At 35.8% G+C, this 27,851-nt stretch overlaps 1 protein-coding gene across 2 annotated transcripts in view; it reads left to right on the plus strand.

Moving 5' to 3' along the window:
* Positions 1–27,851, plus strand: part of CSMD3 (CUB and Sushi multiple domains 3) — an 857,474-nt gene that overhangs the window by 739,198 nt on the left and 90,425 nt on the right. For both annotated transcript variants that reach the window (XM_070391936.1, XM_070391937.1), the window contains 7 exons: positions 10,212–10,330; positions 11,653–11,722; positions 15,838–15,954; positions 19,649–19,858; positions 21,996–22,184; positions 22,874–23,051; positions 23,888–24,033. In XM_070391936.1, the coding sequence (XP_070248037.1) occupies positions 10,212–10,330; positions 11,653–11,722; positions 15,838–15,954; positions 19,649–19,858; positions 21,996–22,184; positions 22,874–23,051; positions 23,888–24,033 (1,029 nt within the window). The remainder of the gene's footprint in view (positions 1–10,211; positions 10,331–11,652; positions 11,723–15,837; positions 15,955–19,648; positions 19,859–21,995; positions 22,185–22,873; positions 23,052–23,887; positions 24,034–27,851) is intronic.

Raw genomic sequence — 27,851 nt, forward strand, 5'->3', positions numbered from 1 at the left:
TGTTCTTTTAATTAGTTTAAAAGTTTTTGGAATATCCTTCATGTTTTCAAATCTATTGTCTAACTAACATTGACATTAACATAGTAATTGCAAAATATTAAGTGAAAGGGAAGGTGGTGGGGGGAGATTTGAAATACAGCTTTACAAATTAAAATAACATGACTTCTGCTCTAGTCTTTAAGGACAAACTTATGAAACAAGCTAGAGCAGCGTTTTTGGCTGCTTTTCTAATAACAGATTGAAAAGCTGTTATGATGCATTTGGTGGAACAAATGCTGTGCAGAGCAGTTGTGATTTGCGTGCAGCGTGCAGCACGACACGCTCAAAGGCTGTCTGGTCACTGTGCACACTGAGAACACTACTTCAAGGAGCTCCAGAGAATGCACCCAGCAATCCATCTGGCTTGTGGAAAGGGCACCTGAATTTCTGTCATGTTTCAAAATAGTAATTTCCCTTAGTGGAGAAACATCAATTTTGTGTTAATGCAAGAATCTGTTTGCTGGTGGAGACTGGTTATAATAACTAGACATAAAAATAAAAATTTTAAAGAACTTCTTTATATAATCAGAAGCCCGCAGAATTACAGTCTGAAAAGTGAGAATGCAATAACCTCTACAAGAGAAAATTGTACTTTTTAATGAATATAAAAGCACTAAAAGAAAAAAAAAACTATGTTTTTATGCTAAGTAAAAGTGGAAAAATAATTATGTGTGTTCTAAACAAGATAGTTATATTAACTTTTCTCCATTGAGAAGACATCCATTTCACTGCACATCTTTGGTCTTTCATTTGTGACCGTCTCTAAGATAAAAGTTCTGTCCGCTGGGTAATATAAGGAAGGAATCACAACAGGCCAACAGTGGTCTCATAATCACACTATGAATACCAGCAACAGATGCAAAAGACATTAAGGTTTGCTATAAAAAGGAAAGATTTCTTAATTTTTTTAAAACAAGAAAGTAAACTCTATATTCCTAAAGGAGTATTTTAAATGGTAAAGGTTTCAGGAAACATGACATGTTCTTCTCTTTTGGCAAAGGGAAAATTGGCTGAAATTCTTCCAGCGAGTATTTTCCCCATCTGATATTTCTATTCACTCATGATGTTTTTGGAGGGGAGGGGGTTGGTAGGGGAAACAAAAAGCTAGATTATCTGATGGCATGGGTACTATATAAATATGCCTTGCTTTTTATTTACTTAAAAAGTAAATGCTGATAAATATCAGTCTATAGTACACTTTTTCTCTTTGAATTTGAGATTATAACACTTTAACTTGGGAATGCCTGACTACTGCTATAACTATTATTATTGTTATTATTATTATTACTAGAGGCCCAGTGCACAAAAATTTGTGCACTTGGGGTGGTCCCTCAGCCCAGCCTCTTCCCTCTAGCAGTCTGGGACCCCTCGGGGGATGTCCACCTGCTGGCTTAGGCCTGCTCCCCAGGGGAACAGGCCTAAGCTGACAGTCAGACATCCCTCTGGCAGCCCAGGAGCCCTCAGGGAATGTCCACTTGCCAGCAGGGAGCAGGCCTAAGCTGCAGTAGGACATCCTTAGTGCTGCTGAGGAGGTGGGAGAGGCTCCCACCACCACCACTGTACTGGCAGCCATCAGCCTGGCTTGTGGCTGAGCAGAGCTTCCCCTGTGGGAGCGCACAAACCACGAGGGGGAAGCTCCTGCATTGAGCGTCTGCCCCTGGTGGTCAGTGTGTGTCATAGTGACCAGTCATTCCTCGTTGTTCTGCTGTTAGGGTCAGTTTGCATATTACCCTTTTATTATATAGGATAGAGGCCTGGTGCATGGGTGGGGGCCAGCTGGTTTGTCCTGAAGGGTGTCCTGGATCAGGGTGGGGGTCCCACTAGGGTGCCTGGACAGCCTGGGTGAGGGGCTGAGGGCCATTTTCAGGTTGGCCACACCCCCTTCATGATGGGGTTCCCCACTGGGGTGCCTGGCCAGCCTGGGTGAGGGGCTGATGGCTGTTTGCAGGCTGGTCAAGCCCCCCAGTGGGGACCCTTACCCCATGGGAGTGCTGCCAGCTTGGGTGAGGGGCTGAGGGCTGTTTGCAGGCTGGCCACACCTCCTTCAGGGTGGGGGTCCCCACTGGAGTGCCTGGCCAGCCTGGGTGAGTGGCTGAGGGCTGTTTGCAGGCTGGCCACAGCCGATGGCTGGAAATAGGTATCTGGGATTTATTTATCTTCTATATTTGAAACTTTGTAGCCTTGAGTGGAGCTCAGAGCCAGTCAGGGCAGGCAGGAAGCTTGGCTTCCTCCATCGCCAGGGGCATCCTAAGCCTTCTGCTCGCTCCAGCTCCGTGGCCGCCACCATCTTTGCGATGAAGGGATGGTTAATTTGCATATTACTCTTTTATTAGATAGGATCATACAAATCTGATGTTCCTTCTGGACAGTCTATTTTCTTCACATGCCTTGGTCTCATTAATATTTCTAGAGTTCCATTTTGATCCTTAAATATCATTGTTTTCTATTACCTACTAAAGAAAGGCAATACTTCATTTCCTCCCTTAATTTTAAATTTCAATATTGCTTCCCAAATATAAGAACAAACCCAGTTGTTTATCCATTAAATATTCATTGAATACCTACTAAATTCTAACTATATTTGCTAGGTGTCAGTACAACAAACTTGCATAGGGTCTAGTCCTAAAAACCTTCAGACTTAATTACGAATAAGAACATGCGAACAAATAATTGCAAAATTACAGTGTAAACACTGTAAGTATTGTTTATTTAAGTCAGAACTTCTCAGATAATTGTGGATTATAGGCATCTTTGAAGATGACTAGGCTTGGCTGGGTAGCAAAGTTAGTGCGTCAACCCAATACACAAATGTTACAGGATCAATCTTGGGTCAGGGCACATACAAGAATCAACCAATGAATGCATAAATAAATAAGTGGGATATCTATAAATCAATTAACAGGGGTTTTTTGGTTTTGAAATTATAAAATGTACATGTTTTAAAAGGGGAAACTACCTGAACTAACGGTGTTTGTAAATTTAGGGGTGCTCAAAGATCTCAGGACATAGCCTCTGAGGAAGTCAAAGGCACATGTTAACCTCACCAGACTACAGAGACCCATTTGCCTGTGAACATTAAAACCCAATCAAATGCAAACAGGAGTTCGCAGCCAAGAAAGTAAACATTTATTTTTAAGGAAATAGCGCCATGCCCAGAGTCATAGGTGAGCTTTTGCTCAAAGGCGTGGCTCCCATGGCCTCCTGGGAATGAGTTAGGTTTGTGGGCTCTACTGATTGGTTGGGGCCAGGGTAGGATCTTTGTGTCAGGTCCTGATTCATTGTTCTGTCTGGTTCATGAGGGGTGTGGTTCCTAGGGTCATTCTGTTTTCATTGGCCTGGGGCTGAAACACAACTGTAATCAACAGACCTGAGGCTTTGTTTTTAAGACAGTTGGATGTTAACCAGAATCCAGTGTCCTAAGGGTTTACTGATTAAGGAGAGAGTGGACTGCATGGACAGAAAGGAGAAAGGGTCCTATTAAAGAAAGTTTCCATGTGGTTACATTTCCATAATGAACACATTTTTCTCTCCTCCCACACTGAGAGCACTCCTGATATCTGCCTCTAATAAGTTTGTTAAATCCTGGGAAATTTCAGGTAGTCTAGAAAACATCGTTTTATTCCATGCAATAGTTGGAGGGTCTGAATACCCCAAAAAACAAAACTAGTTATAAAATAGTAAACACCCAGAAATGTACCATTTAATTCTAGCTTATAAGTAACGAAAGATTCAATTCAGTGCAATAGTTACTTTACTGCTCCCCATCCTTAAGCAATATGCTTAAGTGATAATGCATTAGGTCTTAATGAGTTTATTTTTATAATCACTAAAAATGGTTTCCTCCCTTGGGCTAATTAGATAATTATCTGAGAAAAATAGTGATTTTAAAATTAATTATATTTTTCTCAAACTACTTATTTTGTTCTAACTAGTTTATACAAATCATCACATAAAATACTAATTATAGAAACACCTCCTGTCCAAATTAAATTATTTGTCATTTCTAATTTCACTTGCCACTAACTAAAAATTTACATGCAAATAAGTATAATTGAGCTTTATGAATGCATTTCATTCATTAACCCTATGAGGACATTACAGTTGTATTATAGTTTCCTCATTTCTTTTAATCAAAATTTATTTCATGATCATCTCATTGACTTTTCACCTCTTTATGCTATTAAGTTAGAGATGGTTTTAGTCTAACTTTCTGAATTCTGGAGACATAGTAGAGCTAGTGTTACAGAACAGAAAGACTTTATGCACCTGGTGCTGGCAGAGGCAAGCACTAGAAACAAGAATTGCAGAGGAAAAATATTGGCGATTTTATTATTATTATTATTATTATTATTATTATTTTATTTTCTATACTACATGGTGCTGACATAAGCTACCAATTTTTTTTTCCCCTTAAAGATATGTTATAGATTTTTAGAATTAGAGGCAGGGAGGAGAGAGAGAAAGAAACAGAAAAAGCTAGGTCTCTGAGGGAGAGGGAAAGAGAGAGAGAGGGTGGGAGTGAGAGAAAGAGAGAGAGAAAGAAAGAGGAAGATCTTTTCTAGAACTAGGATTTAAAACTAAGTATAATAAAAGTCATAAGGACCCTCGGCTTCACCAAAATGCACACAGAGTTTGTGTTCTTAATAATTCTGAATTTGCCCTGTATTACTGAACAAAAGGAAAATGCAACTTCCTACATTAGTTAAGGTTCTATGACTGTTTACAGTCTATATCCTGCCTCCCTTTATCAGCTTTATTTCTTGCCACCTTTCCCCAAATTCTACATGTGTTTGTGGGAAAAACACTTCTCTTGTCCATAAAAGAAGGAAAAATCACTCAAAACTCTACACCATTTTGTTTGTAAGTACATCACATGTACCTTCTCCCTTATTGTCATAAATTTGTGAAATACATCATTTTTTAGTGCTCACTTAGGTTATTTCCTATGAAATTATTACAGAAATAAAGGACAACCTTCATTTATTGTGATTATTCCACTACTCTGTAATCATGTTTTAAACTAACCCTGTCTGTGGTTCCAAAAAGGGTTCCTTTGCAGTGGTTCTCAATCTTGCTAATGCCGCGACCCTTTAATACAGTTCCTCATGTTGTGGTGACCCACAATTTCATTGTTACAAATTGAACATAATTAAAGCATAATGATTAATCACAAAACAATATGTAATTATATATATATGTTTTCCGATGGTCTTAGGCGGCCCCTATGAAAGGGTCGTTCAACCCCCAAAGGGGTCGCGACCCACATGTTGAGAACCACTGCTAGAGCGTGGTTAAATTGCTAATCTATCTTTCTCCCAGCATCTAACATGATGCAGAGTATACCATAGATGCCCAGTAATTGCTTATTTAATGAATGAATGGAACCTGCATGTCAGATTCCATTGAACATTTTGTCTTTTAATTTAGCATTATTTTGTAGGCTAGAATTTCTTAAGTAGCATCTATTACTGAATATCCAATTAGTTATGCATGGTAATGCTAAGTTAAATGTCAGAGAAGGTAAACAGAGGTAAAGTGAGTAAGAAAGTGTTGAGGATCAAGGTAAGTATGAGCAAAGCCTAAATCACTGCTCCCAGTTCAGATTCTTAAGTGTCAGAATTGTTCCTTCTAAAAAAAGTATCCACAGTCAAGTTACATGTTACAAAATATGTATTTGTTTAGTAGATGGACTAAGTCATTCCAAGGTACTTTTACCAGAAATAAGTCTGCATGCTTACTATTTGCAGTTTTCTTCATTCTCAAATTAGACTAGCTCTTATTGAATTCACACTTTATCACTGACTTCTATGTGAGTTTCAAACTGTTGTCTTATGATGATAAATGTGGGATGCCAAATGCTAATTCTAGTACATTAAAATTCCCTCAAATCTAGTAAAAACATATAAATAATAGTTCTTTCTTTCGTATCCATTATTTAGGGACAGTTTTTAAATTGAAGACACCCGATATATTTAAAATAACAAGCTCTTCACTTTCATTGAATACAACCTCTTGTTCAAAGACACAATTCAGTTCCTATTCCTTTCTCAGATGAATGCAAATCCACTGTCTTTGGTCTTCATTTTCAATAAACTTCTACATGGGTTGTCATGTAAAATTTGTGAAGGAGTTTTTCCTTTTACAATGTTACTGGGAATCTTAGCGGTAATTAAACTTTCTTCTTCCTGTCTTCCTCTCTTACTGCATTAAAGACTCCTTAAAATCATTGTGAGATACAAGGAAGTAATATATATGTAATTATATAATCAGAATTATCTGATATAAATTATATTATTAACAACATTTTAGACTCTGGATTGATTGCCTTGTAAACAGAATTGGAAAGAATAATATTTAGTTATAAATAAATGTTAGAAATATGAACTGCAGTTTTAATACTTCAGTCCGGGTAATTGACCACAGTAATTCAACAGCACACATAACTGCAATTTTTGATATGGATTTATTTGTTCCTGGATTTGTTTATGTCTGTTTGGGGCTACAATTGCAGATTAATTGATCCAAATATCATTTAAAAATTCAGTCAAAGAGCATGTTTGATTGCAAAGGGCATAATTTTACAAAATCTACACTCATGAAGCTGGAAATGACTATTTTGATTCCCTTGGGTAAGCATGGGAAAATACTGTCCAACATTTTTACAAAAATTATGTTTTGTTGTTGATTTTCACAAATAATAACCTATTGGTTTTATCACTTATAAAGAAGTAAAAACTAACTCTTAAAGAAGACATTTTAAAATTATTTAATACTCAGAAGTTTATTTGTGTAAGTAAAAAAGTGTCTATAAAATATGAACTACATGATTTTCAAATATTTCTGTTTTATTTTCTTTAGTACACATAAAAAATGGTTGCAAAAAAAAATGAGAGGCCATTAACATATGACTTCTCCTGATTATCTGTTTACCTCATAACCTTACTTCCCTGAAATAATCTTATTCAACAGATTAGCTGGTTCAACACAATTATTTTTAGAAAAATAGAAGGAAGTATGTTTTGTGCTCCCTAAATCTCCGCTAGTACTAATTTATCCAATAGACAAGTGATTTTATTACTTACAAAAATAATTTATGTTCATTATAAAAAATTTTGGAAATAGAAAATATAAGGAAGGACATACAAATCACTAAAAAATCACATAATCAAAATAACCACTGCTAATATTTGGCATATTTTCTTTTTGTCATTTTTCTCTGTGATTATGTACTTATAAGAATTTTAACTTACAAAATTGTTATTACATAGTTTATACGAATTTGTATGGCTTTTCAAAATATATATATATATTTACTGTTTCAGGGTGGAAGGGAGAGGGAAAGAGAGATATCAATAATGAGATATATTCATTGATTGTCTGCCTCCTGTATACCCCCTATCGGGGATCGAGCCTGCAACCCAGGCATGTACCCTCACCAGGAATGAACTGTGACCTGGTTCATAGGTCGATGATCAACCACCAACCACACTGGCTTGGCCTGTATCTTTTTTTTTTCTAAGTTAAAATTATTTCATAAATATTTTACTATATATCTATTATGTAATAACATTGATTAAAAACAAGATCCTCAAATCTATGGCATCACAGTCATCATTTTACTTATTCTCCTCACAAAGGAGGATATTGACACTTCTAGTTATTAATAGCTTTCCGTGTATATGACAATGAATGGAGAACTTGACAGAAAGGAAAAGAAATGAGCATGTACAGAATCTGGGGAAGAGTAATACATGTACTGTTCAGGACTCCCAGAAACCAAAGGAAGGTAAAACAACACATGCATACTTATGTCGTAACATACTGTATTTTTTGTATCCAGTAATTCCTGAAAAGGGCTCTATGAAATCAGAAGAATGTAATGTGTAAGGCCCAATAATAGGAATTAAATGAGATATAAAACAATTGTGAGGCAGTTCTTGTCTCTTCTTGGATCTCAAATTATAGTTGGGGAAGTAAAGCGTTAACCCTTAAAAATTTTAAAGTAGGACACAATTTAATGGTGACATCTTTCCAACATTCATAAATTCAATATTATAAAAAAATCAAGAAATACGGAACATGATATATGTTTATTGAGACATCAGGCACTGGGCTTACATTCCACAGATTCTCCTAATTTCTTTCAGGGCTATCGCAAATGCATTTCCAAATGAATAATTTGTCCCTCCTCTTTACTGCCTTACTTTCTAATCTAATCATAACTGTATCAAGTTACTGCTGTTATGCTATTTCCTACCTTTAAATGTCACCTAATTAGGCATTACTTTTAGCTATTCTGAGCATTTACTGTATTGTTAGGTAGAGGAAATAGCTTCCATTTGCAGAGATAGAAATTTGCATTTATTAAGAAATAATTAAAATAAGAATTCACTTTCATTTTTTATATTATTCATTCTTTCCCTACAACCAATGCTTATTGAGTGCATCCTTAAGATGCTGCGCTCTGAGCTACCTGTACAGAGCTCCCATTCAGAGAGTGGAGATCAGTATTGGACAACTATTTACACAGCATTTATTCATTATTACTTTATATAAAGTGCCACTAAGGAAATGTAGAAGTTGGTTCCCTGAGAGGATCTCTCAGAAGGAAATAATGTGGTCAAGGAGTGAAGTAATATATGAGATATTGTCAAAATTTAGGATTTTATGTATTTTTTTGAAATATATATATATTCGAGGCCCAGTGAACAAAATTCATGCATGGGTAGGGTCCCTAGGCCTGGCCGGCAATCAGGGCCGATCTATGGGGTGACTGGCAGGGTGATTGGGGGGCCCCTGCTGGCACCTGCCTTGGCCAGCCTGGCGCCACCCTTTTGGAGGCCTTACCCCCCCCACCACCACCACTGCCGCCAGTTGCCTCCCTCTGCAGGGCAACTGGCAGGGCTATAGGGTGGCTCCTGATGGCACCTACCTTGGCTGGCCTGGGGCCTGCGGGCTGAGGGAAGCTTCTGCATTGAGCACCTGCCCCTTGGTGGTCAGTGCATGTCATAGTGACCGGTCGTTCCACCGGTCATTTCACCGTTCAGTCGATTGGCATATTGGGTTTTTAATATATAGGACTAGAGGCCCAGTGCACAAATTTGTGCACAGGTGGGGTCCGGCAGGCCCACCCCAATAAGGGCTGATCAGGGCTGGGCTGGTGGAGGGAGGGGATGGAGGAGGTTGGGGGGTGGCGATCAGGGCCCCAGTCAGGCTGGTTGTCCACCGCAGAACGTGTCATAGTAACTGGTCATTCCAGTTGTTCTGCCGTTGTGGTCGCTTGGCTTTTATATAGATAGATAATTTTGGAGTGGTGACTGCTTAAAACTGTAAATTAAAAGTAAATAATAAACATTTGCTTTATTAAAGATAAAAATATCTTAATAATATGTAATACATTCAATGTTTAAAAAAATGTTTTGGCCAAAAGAAAATCAAACAATGATTTTCTTTAAGTCTTAAAGGAATTGTTTAAGAAAAAAATTTGTTGTTTGTATGCTTTTATTCTTTTATGTTGAAAAGTAAATTATCAATGTAAAAATAATGGGAGTGTTTTGAATTATACCATTATCTTCCTCTCAAAAATAAACTATATGCATTGCACAATACTTTTCAGGTCTCAATAAGACACTTGTTTTTCTTCTTTCTGATTATATTTGGAAAACAAGTCTTGTAATTATATTTTAAAATTTTTATATGTAATAAATATATTAAAATATATCTCATGAATTAAAAATCCCATTCTTTATGAAGGAAGAAGGAACCAACTGATATAAATGAAATAGTAAATAATTTTTAGTTATTTTACTAAAAACATTTGCAACTACAATTTTATTTTATTTTCACAGTAAATTATTATTTTATTTTGGGGTTTCATTTTTAGGATTTTTTTTTTCAGTAGAAGAGATCTGGGCTGGGAGTTAAAAAAGAATTTAAGTATAATCACAGAGCTACTAAATGTTCACGGGCATAAAAATTCAAAAGTTATGGGGCGTTCCAAAGACATTGCTCTTCACATATGCAGTTAAATCTTATTCACATAATATTCTTATTGCCACAATGTAAAATGTAGATTTAATGATCCAGATATTAAATTTTAATAATTTAATATGCATGATTTAAGCAGTTATTATTTGAAAGTTACTTATATTATTATCATTAAATATTCTTAGCAATTGGTTTGGATTCCTGTCCTGAACCACAAACTCCCAGCAATGGAATTAAAATTGGAGACCGATACATGGTTGGTGATGTGGTGTCATTTCAGTGTGATCAAGGCTATTCTCTGCAGGTAAGTTTATTTTAAAAGAATAGTTTTTATTTTCATTACCCTTTCAGGATATTTTAACAAACCAATTATTATAATCTTCAAGTTTTAAAACTATCTTGATTTTGGGCTTCACTAGCCTGAAGTCAAATGGCATTCAATTTTTCAGTAAAATATATGTGGGAGAGAAATTTGCTGAAATGAACTAAATTTGTTTTGATTGCAACTAATGAAAATTGAATTTTGAATCAAAATTAATTACTCACTTTTCTCTATTCACATGGGATGTCACAATTGAACTCTTGAATTTAAGAATGTGAAAATAGAAATGAAGTTCTACTTAAATCATTAAATGAAATTTCCATGGCAATAAATTTCCCAAAGTAGTGAAAATCAACCACAAATATATTTTCCTAAAGAAGTGGATTTGCAATGTATAGTCAGATTTTTTTTTTTTGGTCTTTATATTGATCCTCTGTTATAGGTCTTTTGAAGGGTCTCAAAATTATGGTCTCATAAAAATCTCCCTAAAGAATAGACTTATTAAGAAATTGAAAAGACAATAACACAAACTATTTCACATATTAAGTAAATAAGTTCCTTAGAGGAAGCTAAATTAAAAATTAATAATTTATAGTCTTTATGGTTGTGTCACAAGTGATTAGTCTCAGAAGTGCAATCAGGTGTATCTGGATGTTATATATCAATTTAAAATTCAATATACCTCAACACCTGTTCTAATATTTTTATGAAAGAATTTTATCATTATTTAACCTCATCTTGAATATTACAGCAATTTATTATAAACTATTACATATGGCCATTTCACTTGTGTAATCATTGTAGTAGAATGTTTTGATAAAAAATATAAAATTCAATTCTAATGTGATATGGAATCTTAATTTTCCTATCTGGACCTTTGTTTTTAAATTTTATCAAAAGTATATATAATTGCCATTCTTATTCCAAATAATATAATAAGACTTACAGTAAAAGTTAAAATCTATAAAAGTGACAATATGCATTTAACCTTGTTTTCATAATAATCTTTCACTATGCTATGTTCAATTTAACTTTTAAAAGCTGCACTGAATCCGGCCTCGGTGGCTCAGTGGTTGAATATCAACCTATAAACCAGGAGGTCACAGTTCAGTTCCTGTCAGGGCATATGCCTGGGTTGCTGGCTCGATCCCCAATGCGGGGAGTGCAGAAGTCAGCCGATCAATGATTCTCTTTCATCACTGATGTTTCTATCTCTCTCTCCCTCACCCTCCTCTCTGAAATGAATTTAAAAAATAAAATAAAAATAAAAAGCTGTACTGAACTGCATTATCCTATTTACACAGGGTCATTCTCACATAACATGTATGCCTGGACCTGTAAGAAGATGGAATTACCCGATTCCCATTTGTCTGGGTAAGTTAAAGAAATATAGAACATTTATAAGGTTTATCAAATTTTAAAGTTACACTCTTTATATGATATTATTCAAATAATAGCTAGCCTTTTGTCAGGTTTTATGTAAAAAATACTTTGAGATAAATGTTTCATATCTTTTTTATTTTAAATTTTTAGTTTTTTTTTTACCCCAATTCAATATCAATGATTGTATTTAAACTTTAGAAAATTGAGAAAAGACATTAGGTTTTCTGATTCCCCAAGAGAGTTTTTTCAGTATAACATGATAGAAGTACCCAGGGATCAGGAAATAGTAAATATCCTATTACTTACAACTGAGCAAATGTAGATAAGGAATCTGTAGTCTATCAAAGGGAACATGACACTCCAGGGGATGTCTTCAGTGGTGACAGACAATGGAGATAGGGAATATATATGCCAAAAGAGCACTAGGGGCTTTGAAAATATGGGCACAAACTTTTGCCCTAAATGCTGCTTCCAAATATTTCTATCTCACCCTTTATTATTATTTTTTTCTGTTCCTCATTTCTGTTATCTGTATGCAACCATTAGTATACTGGGTTCTACAGAGTATGAAAAATATGTGGGGCCCTACCTGGTTTTGCTCAGTGGATAGAGCATCGGCCTGCAGACTGAAAGGTCCCAGGTTCGATTCTGGTCAAGGGCACATGCTTGGGTTGTGTCTCAATCCCTAGTAGGGGGCATGCAAGAGGCAGCCGATCAATGATTCACTATCATTATTGATGTTTCTATCTCTCTCTCTCCCTCTCCGTGCCTCTCTGAAATCAATAAAAACATATTTAAAATAAAAAAGTATGTGGGGTAGGATCTCTATCATTAAAATATCCATTTACCATTTAGAGTGGTAGAAATAAGAGAAATGAAATACGAGTAACTTAGATTTAAATTATACCATTGATTACAAAATGCAATTTCAGAAATGAGACTGGTATTGACTGAACTGGTGTTGGCTGGGAAATTAGCCCATATTATTTACACAGTTTTGGATGGTATGTGTTATTAAGATAAATGAATAAAGAAAAAAGCCCTTTCTGAATGCAAGAAGGGCAAAATCAAAAGAACTGGTGTGATTTTTATACCTACTTATATAAAACTAGAGGTCTGGTGCATGGACTCATGCACCAGTGGGGTCCCTTGACCTGGCCTGCACCCTCTCCCAATCTGGGACCCCTCGGGGGATGTCAGACTGCCGGTTTCAGCCCAATCCCCACAGGGTAGGCCAAGGGACCCCACCGGTGCATTAATATGTGCATTGGGCCTCTAGAATACATATAAGATCTTTGGTTAATCTCTTCCCGTCCTCTTCCCTCCCCGCTTCCCTCTGAGAGTCATTAGTCTGTTCCATGTTTCCATGCCTGTGCATTGAGTGTCTTCCCCTGGTGGTCAGTGTGCATCATAGTTAATGGTGGAACCTTGGAACGGTCGAATGGTCGCTTAGGCTTTTATATATATAGATATACATAATGCTTATTTTAAAAATGTATGTATACAGATAATACCAATTATGTGTGTGCTATGTGTGGAGTGTGTATTTATGTGTGTATCCAATTGTGTATAAAAATATGGGGTATAATATAGTATACAAAAAAACCAAAATAAATATTATGTATATTCTACTGATATGAGAGCAGAGAGTGAAGATATTTTGTGCATCACTATATTGCCAATGCCTAGAAAAGTTCTCATCTTAAATATCCAATGAATATTGTTTAATGAACAAATTAATATAAAGTTTGGGGATTCTACACTATGTATATATTTTTATAATGTTTTTCTTCTTGGCATTAACTTAGAAAAATTTCCCATGCCATAACATATTTTTAAAAATCAGATTTTTAAAATGGCTTCATGGCATATAGTATAAGTCCTTTTCACATGCCTTCATGCACACTTCTAATTGTTTACTTAAGATTTTACCTAAGTAGACTAATATGTCATTGTATGTAGTGCTTAAAAGCTTTGATAAATATTGCCAAATTGCTTTTAGAAAATTGTAATATGTTAAATACCACCCAACATTATGTGACAATTTCCATTTTATTATGTTAGCAGAACCAATTATTACTCTTAATGAATGGTTAATTTTTAGGTAAAGTATTGCATTTTGATTAACTATGCATTCCCTACTATATATTATTAATGAGAGAAGTATTCGATGGAAATGATATTTTAATAAAACTTGGCTAGAAAATTTAAATTTTATTACATAGGGGTACATTGGTATGAAACTACAAGGAATATGTAACAGATTTTGATGTCCAACATATCTATATTCAAATCTCAGCTAGGGTGCAATAGGTATGTCTGGCAAGTGTTTTATTCTTTGCACTACTGTTTGCTCACCTGTTAAATAGAATAATATGTCTATCGCCCAGGCCTATTGTAGAATTAAAGGAGATAATCTGTTTAAAATATTTACCACTGAACCTGGAACACACAAGACATTCAGGATAGTAGTTATCATAGTGAAAATAGATAACTATATAATCCTAATTTCATTATATAGGTACACGTATAAACACGCATGCGTATATATATTTCTGTACAGAAAAAGAAATATAAACAAGTTATATGTGAGTAATGGAATTATAAAGCATTTTTATTTCTTTTCTACTCATCTTATTTTTGAACAAGTTTGTATGATATTTGATTGACAAAGTATTTGAATTGCCATCATGGCTCTCTAAGGAGGAACTGAGGGCAATGGGGCTGATTCAGAGAGTATCTGAAAACTCTAGTTACCCAGTAACAAGGTTACAGTGTCATGAACTGTAAAATAAACAATCTGCCAGATATTTTATGGAAGAAAGGAAAAGTCACTTGAGATTTTTAGGTAATAGAGACAAATTAGAAGGAAGAATCAAAGATGATTTTATCTTGGAGGGCTATGCTATGGTTATGTCCTTACCAAAAAGTCTAATGGGGCACAAAAGTCCAGTACAAAGCCACTGAAGGATGGGAAGGTTTACAGGTACATCTTTAGCTCTCAGTGATAATCACATTTAAACAAAAGCTTTGTATGCAGATTGACTACAAGGTTATATATATACCCACCTAGTAAAATCAGCTTGATACATAATTTATTCAAATCATATAAAGAGAGCAGCCAAACTTGTTATTGCTAACCTACAGAACATGGATAGACTTTCCACTTAGCTTTCCTTTCTGATATATATCCTGAAGTTTGAGTATCTATCTTTTACTATTCTTAACATGAAATAATTAACAAATGAGATTTTTAGTCCTTTTATAATGAAATGATAAAAATATTCAGTTAGAAGAATTAGCTTCCAAAATGCAATTGCTCTTTCAATGCATGTTAAATAGTTCTATTTAATCATTCAAAAATTAGAACTTGGGTAATTATCTGTTCCTATAAATGTTACTTAGCTTATCAATAGTAAATCAGTATAACAGATTCTAAAACAAGCACATTGATAAATTATGCCTACATTCTCAAAATTGGCTGCATCATTTTACGCTTTCTCCTTCCCTATTCTCTGTTTAAATTATTTTAGGATAAAGACCCTATCCCATATGTGATATGTAAATGCCTCACACATTACCATTAGAAACCAATATTTTTCTTAAAATTCTTTATTTAGCCTTCTTACAAAAAGAGTAAAAGGAGGCAAAATTTTGAAAACAGTTCCTTCTTGATCGCGGTACTTAGAACTGATGTTGTTGGCTTGATTTTATTCTAAATTATGTCATCTTTGGAGTGAATCAAAACATTACTAGAATACTTAAGGATGAGAAGTAAACTGCCCGCTGTGGAAAAGGACGTGTGCTTCTTGTTTGATTGTATTCACAGCACATGAGCTACTCCTTGCTGTGCTGTAATTGTTTTTACTTGCAGTTATTGCGGAGAAAGAAAGTACCTTGTCTTTTTATGCTATTTTAGAAAATGCATTGTCTGTTGATTATATTTCATTACTAGTGTGTGGTGAATGAGAGTTGGCAATATTCAAATTTATATCAAACAGTTTTACTTCAGAGACTTGCTGAAGACTTGAAATGATTTCAATCTGTTTTTAATATAGTCAACTATTCCACTGCTCTGCTTACCTGGGACCTCAATTATCTTGCAGCTCAGTGCGGTGGTGCTATGTCAGATTTCAGTGGTGTGATTCTCAGCCCGGGGTTTCCTGGAAACTACCCCAGCAGTTTAGATTGCACGTGGACAGTAAAGCTGCCTGTAGGTTTCGGTATGTATATTAAAAACAGGTGAAAATGTTTTCAATATTATTAGAAACATCCTTTAAAAATATCAAATGTCTAACATAAAGTATTCATAAATTGTAGTTTAATTTGGGTTACATACAGTTATGTAAATGGAGGAGTGCAATTTGGATAATTGTTGATAAGCCAAATATATTTCAACTGGAATACTTGGATAATTGAAAGAATATGGGTATTTTTTAATTTGATAGATGGATAGATAGATAAGTAGATAACTTCATGATATTTTCTATTTGATGTGCATGGATGTAGCCTGAGTTAAATGTGCGTGGCAGTGATAAATTCAACCTAATTTTCTTGTATGATTGTTTTTGCAATTCTTCACTTTGTACCCAAGTAGTACATAGACAAATTATTTTCTAGTAATCTATTCAATTAATGTAATATTCATTGTAAATAAATAAAACTTTACATTTGAAAAATAGTATAAATTTTCAAATGTTAGTTTTAAATACCCCTGTGAATATACCTTTTTAATTCTAATAATACAATTGCCAGTGTTTTGGTCATATTGAATTTAATAAATTCTTTCTCACTCTTAAATCACAAATATATTCTCTTATAGCTTCTTCATATCCCATGAGTCTATAAATGCATAAATAGAAGTGCTAGATTGAGGATCAGCTTGTTCATTAAATTTCAGAAGACTAGGATGAGTATACACTTCCTCAAACAGAAACTTAGTGGATTTAGAGCAATTAAGAAATTCTACACTACCTTACTTATTGAGGACTGAATTTAAGTATCTGATTACCCCAAAACATCTATAGCCTCAGAATACAAATTCATATTTAAATGTTTTACATGAATTTACAGAAATTCATACTTTTAATAATTCTTTACTGAGTACATGTTATTCTAGAGGTACTATGCTAATTACTGGGGATAAAATGCATAGTAGAATGGACTTCGTACCTGTCTCCAAATAAGTTACAGTCATAATGAGGAGACATATTCTCTTTATTATTATTATTACATTTACTGGGTTGGAATTGGTTAATAGGGTCATATAGATCTCATGTGTACCTTGCTATGACACATGACCTGTATATTATCTTGTGTACCCACTACCCATAGTCCAATTATCTACTGTCACCATATATTTGGCCCCTTTACCCTCTACAAAGTATAATGAAGGGTTGTACTTAGTGCAGACATGCAGCCTAGTCCAGTAAATGGAGAGATGTCTAGCGTGAGCAAGTGACACCTCGACTGTGGCTTTAAAGAGACAGTCCTGCAAAGAGGATCAGTCATATGGGGAATGGGGAATAGATTCTAGATAAACAGAGTGACACATTGGAAGATACAGATGAGGAAGCTAAAGAAATTCAACAAGCCTGAACACTGTATTATTGGACTGAGGTTTGAGAGAACAGGAAGCCACGGAAGGATTCCTGGTGGCTTTCTAATGGGTATCACTCTGGCTACAAGGTGTGAACACTACTTGAAATAGTCAAGTTCAATGGCCATTGATTGAAAGAGACTACTGACATGTCTGAATAATAGATGTGAACCAGTATGGTTATTCTTATATGTCTTTTACTAGTTACGTGAGAAGGCTCATCCCATGTTGCTTATGGAGCTAAATGAATTTAGTTAAAAGAAATTATTAAGCAGATTTTCAATAGTGTCATTATTTCAGTTTACCAGATGCTAATGTTTCCTTGATTTTTAAGAAGCAAGTTCATTAAAAGTTTTTATCAACACATCTAATAAAAAGAAGAAATATCTTGGTTTGAGCATCATCCCGTACACTAAAGGTTGTGGGTTTGATTCCCAGTTGGGCACATACGGGAGGCAACCAATGGATGTTTCTCTCTCATATCTATGTTTATCACATCAATGTTTCTCTATCTCTTTTCTTTCCTCTCTCTAAAAAATGAATAAATATATCCTCAGGTAAGGATTAAAAAAAAATAAGACATCTCTATTTTAGAAATAAAAACATAAGAGACTTTCTGATTTGATTACATTTAAATAATCTATTTTACTTGAGTTTGGGGTTAAATAAAATATTAGTTCTAATATATTTGAACAAGTGCTTTATAATTTTTTAAAATAAAATTGAATATAGAGCAACAATTACAGAATCATATTCTTATGCTTGTGAAACAATTATTGACAAGATAATTTATGAAAAGGGGAAAAATTTTAGAAAAAATATGCACATATGTTAAGATATCATGTCCAAATTCTAAGAAGTTTGTCAGATTGTACAGGAATGTGTTTAATATTTTACAGCATATTTTCAGTATTCCCTACCTTTACTGTCCATGGGACTCTTTTTCTATGGAACTCTTTTATGAGTAACAAAATACTTCACTTGAGAACCGCAATGTAATTATTATGAGCAAAAGCTCAAGAGCTAGTGTTTTTCAGCTTTTTTAAGTTGCTGTGTAAACTTAACATATTTGTCTAGCTTTTCTGGGCCTCAACTTCTTCATTCCCATGAGTAATTGTTAGTATTAAATAAGTTAGCATATACAAACACTTAAAACAGTGCCTAATAAATAGAAATCATTCAATATATGTCAGATTTATTATTAACAATTAGAGAATGGTAGTTGTAAGAAAAAAATCAAATTTACTGAAATTGAATATTAATTGAATTACCAAACCTACCCTATGGAGGCTTTTATTTCATTTATTCCATCCCAGAGACATTTTACTATCTCATCCTTTAGTTTTGTTTATAAAGATATTAAGACTATTTTGCAATTTGATAACACTTAACACTGATCACTAAATTTTATTGAAATTCTTTCATAAAATTTAGCATTATCCTCTGAAAAGCATAGTGCTAAAAGAGCACATTGATAAATTAATGCCCCCAAAATGATATTTTAGAGAAGTTAATTTATCCCCTGTAGATGAATGACTAATTTTTAACACCGTTATGAAATGTGATTACTTTATTATATATAAACTTTGCCCTCAAATTGACATTTTACAAAATATAAATTATTGAGTGGCTTTTTACCTTTAAAAGTTAGCTGATACAATTTTACTATTTTTTTAAGAAAATTTTTCCAAATTTAATTATTTTTTAAATTTATTTTTATTATTAACAGTATTACAGATATCTCCTATTTTTCTCTCTTTGCCTTCCTTTCCTCCACTGTGGCTCTGCCCCACCCCAGGCCTTCACTAGCACTGTTGTCTGCATCCAGGGACTATGCATATATGCATATGTATTCTTCGGTTAATCTCTTCCCATTCCCCTCCCCCATTCCCTCTGAGATCTGTTGGTCTATTCCCTGCTTTCATGTTTCTGGACTGATTTTGTTCATCAGTTTATTTTGTTCATTAGTGAGATCATATAGTATTTGTCTTTCTATGATTGGCTGATATAATTTTAAATAATATTAAAAAGCAAGAAGTCCACTTTCCTGATTAGCTGGCTGTGGTGGCATTGTAGTAAAATGAAAGACATTTTCTCATGTGACAAATCATGGGCATTTGAGAGCAGCACTGTTACTTTGAAGTTAATTGTCCTGGGCAGACAGCAAACTCATGGCCCAGATCCAGAGAGTATGCTTCTCAGCCTAAATGGAAACATATCTAAGTTCATTAAAGTGAGTGTGTGCATTTGTGTGTGTGCATTTAATTCGGTAAAAAAAAAAAAAAAAAAAAGTAATATTGCTTGCTTTTCTTCTTTAGGTGTACATCTCCAGTTTGTAAATTTTTCTACAGAAACTATACATGATTATTTGGAAGTAAGAAGTGGAACCTCAGAGACTAGCACTGTTATTGGCCGACTTAGTGGTCCTCAAATCCCATCATCCTTATTCAGCACGACTCATGAAACCAGCCTGTACTTTCACAGTGACTATTCACAAAACAAACAAGGGTTCCACATTGTATACCAAGGTGAGTTGGATAATAAAAGGTGAAAGCTTATTTAGCCCAAATCAGTTACTAGCAATCTAACTCTAAATATTTTCTATATTTTGTTTTGGAAATAAAAAGAACCTAAACCAAGCAAACTTCAATTAGAAAGATTTTTTAAAAATGCAGTTTTCAGGCAACTATATAGGGGGAATGATATCTTTCTGAGACCTTAGAAAAATCTTAATTCCAAAAAATGGATTGAGTTAGTCTTAGTTCACAGTGAAATTAAGCATGTCAAGGCAAGGTAGTTAAGCAAGGCAAGCTAGATAAAGTTTTATATTTACATGATGGAGTTAGTAATAGTATCTCTCAGATAAGTTGCTTTGAACTTTATATGATAAAATGAATGCAAAATATGTATGGTATATATCATTGCATTTTAGCTGTTATTATTACATTATTCCAACTCTGAAGTCTAAAATTTAAAATCAAATATTTAAAGTTAGGATATTTTACACAAATAATGTAATCCCATGGCTTGGATGTTTAATCCAAAAACCTTAAAATTTTATTATATCTCTGCCCTAATTATTAAAAGATTTCATAAGTATACAATACATTTTCATTGTGATTTCCAAGCAGTGATCTCTGTATTGTTCCTTAATGCATCTCAAGTGCCTAGGACAATAATAGCACAATACATACTTTCAGAATAAAAGTATATACCCAAGAGGACATTTAAATATAGTTAAAATAGACATTGTAACATCCAACTACATGGGTCTAAATAATTAAAATTTGTGTTATATTTGCAGACATAATATAAGAGCACTACATCACACATTATCTTCTACATAAAATAGGAGTCATTTCCACCACCTCACAATACAGAATTAACTGTGCTCCCAAAGACTTTAATTATTTGAGAAACAATTGGGCAACAACTGATTTTCTTCTTTGTTGTTAAAAGATTCAACTATATTGTGGTCCTCTTCTAGCAGGTATACAGAGCCTTATGCCAGCATTTTGGTATTGAACTTAAACCTGGCTTCATGTTCTTATTCTTACCCTCATTTTCTTCTCCCTCTCAAAATAAAGTTCTTATTTGAATGATATAAAACTGGAATTTGAACTTTATTAATTGCATTTTAGTCAATATGTCCTCGAAAAATATTTATTTTTGTGATAAAAGCATAAAATAGAGAATCTATTACTCATTGATCTAATGTTAATATTATTGACATGAGCCACAATGTATTATAATCATGAGTACATATTATTTGTAAGTTACATTGAATTTTGAAACTATCTCTTCGTTTACTACATTGATATCATTGAGCTGATGCCAATTTTGAGAAATAGATTAATTTATATGATTCACAGAACCAATGTTATTTTTAAATGATCTTGCAATTAGACTTGAACCACTTTCTGAATTTTGGAAAAGTGCATAGTGTACACTGTTTATAGGCTCAGCTGTCTTTATTAAGCACTTACTATGTGGTGGGCAATGGACAAGGCTTTTAGCATACAATGATAAACAAAACAAATAGGAACTTTGATCTCATGTAGAACATAGAACCAAAGGAATATGTACAAATGAACACATTGTTATACTGAAGTGCCAAAAATATCGTGTTAACTAAAGTACAAAATTTATACTAGGAGGAAAATTTTTCCTAGTATTTTATATTATTACATAACTACTTTGGAGAAACTCAACAGTGGCTTATTCCTTTTAAAGAAAAAATAAAGAAAATAAAATTCAAAAGACTCAGAATGAAGCTTACACGTGTTTATTTTATTCTATGTATGTGCAATGTAACCAGGAAGCAATTGTACTCTATGTAAAGGAATCAGAATATGTTTGATTAAAACTGTGGTGGTAATAGTAGTTCACATTTTCATTAAAACTTATAATTTAGATGGATTACATAAGTGGGTGAAGAAACTGAATGCATTTTTGTAAATTATACTAACATTTGAATGGAAAAGTATAGACATGAGAAGCAATTCATATCATACTCTCATTAATATCATTTATCACAAACCTGAATTGCTACTTGTAACCAAATACTAGGAGTAGTGCATCTATTGTTCAAGTTGCAAATAGTACCCATCTGTGGTCTTTCAAAATTCAGAAAGGAAAAACATTTTCCTTTTTTCCCTTTCGCAGCCTATCAGTTGCAAAGCTGTCCTGACCCACGCCCATTTCGTAATGGCTTTGTAATTGGCAGTGATTTTACTGTGGGTCAAACCGTTTCGTTTGAATGTTTCCCTGGATACACGCTGATTGGAAATTCAGCTCTCACTTGCCTTCATGGAGTGAGTCGCAACTGGAATCACCCACTTCCAAGGTGTGAAGGTATGCGTCATCTACGTTTAAGCATTTTTGTTTGGTCACTGTTTTGCCTTCCTCTTCAAATAGCATGCGAAACACACAGTCTCTTTTTCAGTTGAATAATTACAGTTAGTACCCAGGTTAAACCCTGAAGGCTCCGTAATGAATAACTGATTTTATAATTATTGGCAGAAGCCCTAACCTTCTTTATTGCCAGCAAAGATAAAGTTAATGCTTTAGAGCTCCTCCTATATGTGTGTCTGTGTAGCTGTGTGTGCGTATGTTTAATAATCATTCTTATAAAAACCAATGGCCCAGATACTGCTACTGAATTTGGGTACATTTCCTCTTAAAAAACCTTTTAAATAAAAATCCCTGAACCTCTTTTAAGGCCATATATACATATGGTATAAGACAAATAAGAGTTGAACAGTGTAAATATATATTGATAAAATATTTGGAACAAGAACACAATGTAATTTATTAATTTAATAATAGTTAATAATAACTAGGTAGCATGCTTCCTATAGAAAAATAAATACAAGCTAACAATATTTTGTTCATGGTTTGCAACTTTATTTTATATACCTAACTGAAGTAACAACATAATACAGATGGATTTTATACTGCTTAAGTATTAAATGTGCACCTTTTTCTTTATAATCAATTCATTGTTATTTATTTTAACATTGTGTTTTGTGTCTTTTCTGTAGCTCTTTGTGGAGGGAATATAACTGCTATGAATGGCACCATTTATTCTCCTGGTTATCCAGACGAATACCCCAACTTTCAAGACTGTTTTTGGCTTGTACGAGTACCCCCTGGGAATGGAATCTACATCAATTTCACTGTCCTTCAAACAGAGCCAGTCTATGATTTCATTACTGTATGGTAAGCCAGGGACATTATTACTTATTGATTCATCAAGGTAGAAATGAAAATATATCACAGTCCTCTGTAAACAGAAATTGCCACCTGGTGTGACTGAGGGTGACAGTATGTGGCTTGTAGAATGAGACAAAGAAGAGAAATAGATTTAGATTTTGCCCATAAAGTAACTAAACACTTTGAAAAAAAACTTTATATATGGAAAAAGATTTTAATTTATTATTAAACTGATATGCAAAAACAAGGAATTAATATCAGGGTAAGTTAAAGGTAAGAAAGTTACATATTTACAAAACTAGTGAAAATTTAAAAGCTTATGTACAAATCATACTGATTTAATATAACTTTAATTTCTCTCATAATAATTTGTTATAAAATATATTTGTATTATTATCCTATTAATTGAAACATCTTTATTTAAAAATATATTATAAAGAAACTATTTGAATTAATTCCTGACAATTGGGTAATAGAACCACTGTGTTAGTTCTATGATTCCTTCTAAATTTATTCAAGATTAATTTGAAGAAAATAAAAGGAAGGCAGACCTCAAAATTTAGGAAGCTTGGGTAGTAGTCAGGAAACCAAATAGTGTCATTGATTACAACTAATATGAGTGCATTTCAGTTAGGTAAAAATCTGGTCTATTTTTATACTTTACATTTTTTTAAATGTTATCACTGATATAAACACAAAGTGTACCAATATGATATGGCACTCATTGGTTATTTCATCTGCTCTATCATCTCTTATTTAATGCCTTTATTAAACTTTGTGGAAAACTCACCTAAAAACTAGTCTTAATCTTTCTCCCCCTCTGTTCTGTCTCTCTCTAATAGGGATGGACCAGATCAAAACTCACCTCAGATTGGGCAGTTCAGTGGCAACACTGCTTTGGAGTCAGTCTATAGCACTTCAAACCAGATTCTCATCAAATTCCACAGTGATTTCACAACCAGTGGCTTTTTTGTGCTCAGTTATCATGGTTCGTATTATCTAAGAGTTTATGTTTCATTTGCTACTGTTTAAAATTGTCTGGAAAATTGACTGCAAAATATATTTAACCAATGATTGAAAAGGTATTAAATTGTGACATTTAAAATTGCTTCAAATACATTTCTTGCAAAGAATAACTTCTTATAAGCATTAGGGACATTAAAATCCAAACTAATGGAGACAGGATATAAATCACTCAGTAATTACCCAGTAGAAAATAATATTTTTTTCCACATGGAAACCAATAAAAGAGAACCAGCTGTTTATATTTTATTGCATGTAACTTTGAGACATTAATAGACTTTTCAATACAAAATGTTTATTCAACCTACTGTGAGTCTTTCTAAAACTAGCATCCAATATCTTTTTGCTTTGAATCATATTACTCAATCATTTATACTTTGTTTCAAAACTATAGCTAGTCTAGAATATTACAGTTTCCAGTGACTATTCCAGATTATTAAGTTCATAGCTTTTATGTCTGTAGAATAATAATTTATGAAGAATTGCAACCTTAATTCTTTGTTTACTTCTGGGTCTTCTCCTCATAAGGGTAACTTCTTCAGAAAAACATTCAGATGGTCTCACAGCTTTTCAATATTTTTATTTTATCTCAAATTGATTTTATTTCATTATAAACAAGAAAATTTTAATTTATTTCTAATGATTACATACCTTTATCTGCTATGACCCCACCTCCATGGAACACTTTCTGCCTCATGTAACTTTGTTGGACCAATTCCATGAGTATTTCATAGAATCAATAACCTACTGAGTTAAATTCGCAAGTTATGTAAAAATTTGCAACATGAACATGTGCTTTATCCATTCCATTAATATACAATTTAATGTTTTTATCTCTCTTAAACAATGTAAAGCTTTGATACTCACATCTTATATTCCATGAAAAATATGGTTATTCTCACATTTAAAACACATCAGGTTTAGATACTCAGAGAATCGGCCAGAAAATATTTGATTTGCTTTATCTCAGCATTTATCAGCCAGTAGATAGTACCCACTTTGTACTTCCCTAGCGCCCACAGCTGCATGAACACTCCAGCATAGCCAATTAGAAAGGGGCATTCAGTTAGGTAACTTTTGTTTGGGCTTTTTACAAAATAACTCACTTGCCTTGTTTATGGACTTGGATATTGATGCTGGCATTACGTAGATTTAGTCTAAGAGTATAACATCAGTTTTATTACTTTCATAACTAATCATACCTCGGGAACCAATAAATTAAGTAATAGTTAAAGTTGAAAAAAGAATTAGTTGCTTAACTGCGTTTGTACATTTTATCTTTCATGGATCCTTGCATAAATTTTTATTATTTTGTGCCCTGCCAGAACAAATGACAAAGAAGGGACTAATTCATTGATTGACTATAAATATCCATAGATGACCATGTAGGGAATGTGCAATTCTTGTAAAATGTAGGATAGATATCAAAAGGGAGATATTGCCAGAGAAAAAATGTCTGTGTGTGTGTATTCATATAGAAAAAATTAGGATTGCAGAATGTATATGTATACACACAAAACGTGAATGTGGATTTACATGTACACTTATGTGGAGATATATATATACTAGAGGCCTAGCGCACGATTAAATCATGCATGTGTAGGGTCCCCTAGGCCTAGCCTGCCATCAGGGCCATGTCCGCTGCCCTGCGACACCTTGCACACTCTGTGGATGCTGCTAGAGCCCCATAGCACTCCCAGCTCATGCCCTTCCCTCGCATGCTGCCTCCCCCTGCCGCCAGCCACGTGCGCCCCCTCCCCAACCTCCACAGGCAGGAGCACCTTCGCTTGCCACCTGGGGAACTGCGTCGTGCTCCCCGCCCCCCGCCCAGCGCCCATCCCTTGCGCCCTCTTCACCGCACGGCCCGCCTGCCAGCCCCATGTGAGCCCCACCTCACCGCACAAGCCATGAGTCCCGGCCTGCAAGAGGAGCTCCATGGACCTCCTGGTGACCCATGGTTTGGTCGTGCTGCCGTCCGCGGGCTCCGCCTCTACCACGCAAGCTGCGGGCCTCACCTCTGCCACGCAAGCCGCGGACCTTGCCTCCACCATGCCAGCACCCCAGCCCCATGCAAGCCCCACAAGCCCTGTGTGAGCACCGTTTTGCCGTGTGAACCGTGAGTCCTGGTCCGCGAGAGGTGCTCCATGCACCTCCCGGTGATCGGTTGTTTAATGGAGTCATGGCCACAGGCCTTTTATTATATAGACCAGAGGCCCAGTGCTTGAAATTTGTACATGGGGGGGGGGGGGTCCCCTAAGCCCAGCCTGCACCCTCTCCATTCCGGGACCCCTTGGGGGATGTCTGACTGCCAGTTTAAACCGGCAGTCAGACATCCCTCTCACAATCCTGGACCACTGACTCCTAATTGCTCACCTGCCTGCCTGCCTGATCGTCCCTAACTGCCCCCCCCCCCCCCCAGCTGGCCTGATTGCCCTTCACTGCCTCTGCATGCTGGCCTGGTCGCCCCTAACTGCCCCTACCTGCCAGCCTGGTTGCCCCCAACTGCCCCTCTGCTGGCCTAGTCACCCCTCACTGCCCCCTGCCAGCCTAATTGCCCCCAACTGCCCCCCTGCCAGCCTGGTTGCCCCCAACTACACCACCCCCCCCATCAGCCTGGTTGCCTCCAACTGCCCCCCTGCTAGCCTGGTTGCCCCTCACGGCCCCCCCCACCAGCCTGGTTGCCCGACCCAGCCTGCTTGCTCAGTCATTTGGTTGTCCCTTGGGCTGGCCCTGGGCAGCTGGGGGGATGAGGGGACTTGGTGCCTCCATCTTGTGGTTGTGGGTGCTGCCATCTTTGAGGGCATGGCAGTCAATTAGCATATTTCCTCCTTATTGGCTGTTGTTACTGCCATCTTTGAAGGTAGGGCAGTCAATTAGCATAGCCCCTCCTTATTGGTTGTGGGTATCACCATCTTTAAGGGGGGGAGTCAATTAGCGTAGCCGCTCCTCATTGGCTGTGGGCGTCGCCATCTTTGTGATAGCATGAGAGTCAATTAGCATATTCCTTCTTTATGAGATAGGATATATAAAATCCTAAGTGACTGGTCAACCAGTCACTATGATACGCACTAACCACCAGGGGGCAGACGCTCAACGCAGAAGCTGCCCCCTGGTGGTCAGTGTGCTCCAACAGGGGACCAGTCCCGGTGGCCCACCAGCCCAGGTGGCAACCACTCACTCCCTCAGTAGTCCTGCAGGTCCAATCTTTGGAGAACGGGCCAGGCACTGATGGACTGGCACCGCCGGCGTGATCCCAGCAGCACCATTGGCATCCTGGAAGTTGGCCTCAGGCACTATGGCTACTTCCCCTCCCTAGATGCTCTACAAGGAAGAAATGATAAAGAAGCAGCTGCCAGGTGGCTCCCGACAACTGGCATGAACATCAGTGAGACAGATCTGGATCCCGGGCTGGCAAGGGTGTCCCACCACCCACCCAGAGGGCCAATCACATCCCAGCTCCGCCCCCCATCCCTCTCAGGATGGGTGTCAGATGCAGGGCTCATGGCTGGTGAGCACCGCTACAGTGGTGCGAGCCTTTCCCAATCAGGAATGACTGGGCGTGAGCCCACAGCAGGCACAGTGGGGCCAGGATAAGTGGGAGCAGCAGGCAGGAGCTGCAGGTGGCATTGGACTGCCAGTCTTGGCCCAATCCTCTCAGACCATGCCGAGAGACCCCACCTGTGCATAAATTAGTGCACCGGCCTCTAGTATGTATATTCTATATATATATTCAAAATATGTTTCATCTGTTGTGTAACTAGGTTTTGAGTCATGTATAACAAT

This window comes from Myotis yumanensis, unplaced genomic scaffold (assembly GCF_028538775.1).
Source record: "Myotis yumanensis isolate MYYU_CA2020_CCGP unplaced genomic scaffold, mMyoYum1.0.hap1 SCAF_15, whole genome shotgun sequence".
NCBI classification, from domain to species: domain Eukaryota; kingdom Metazoa; phylum Chordata; class Mammalia; order Chiroptera; family Vespertilionidae; genus Myotis; species Myotis yumanensis.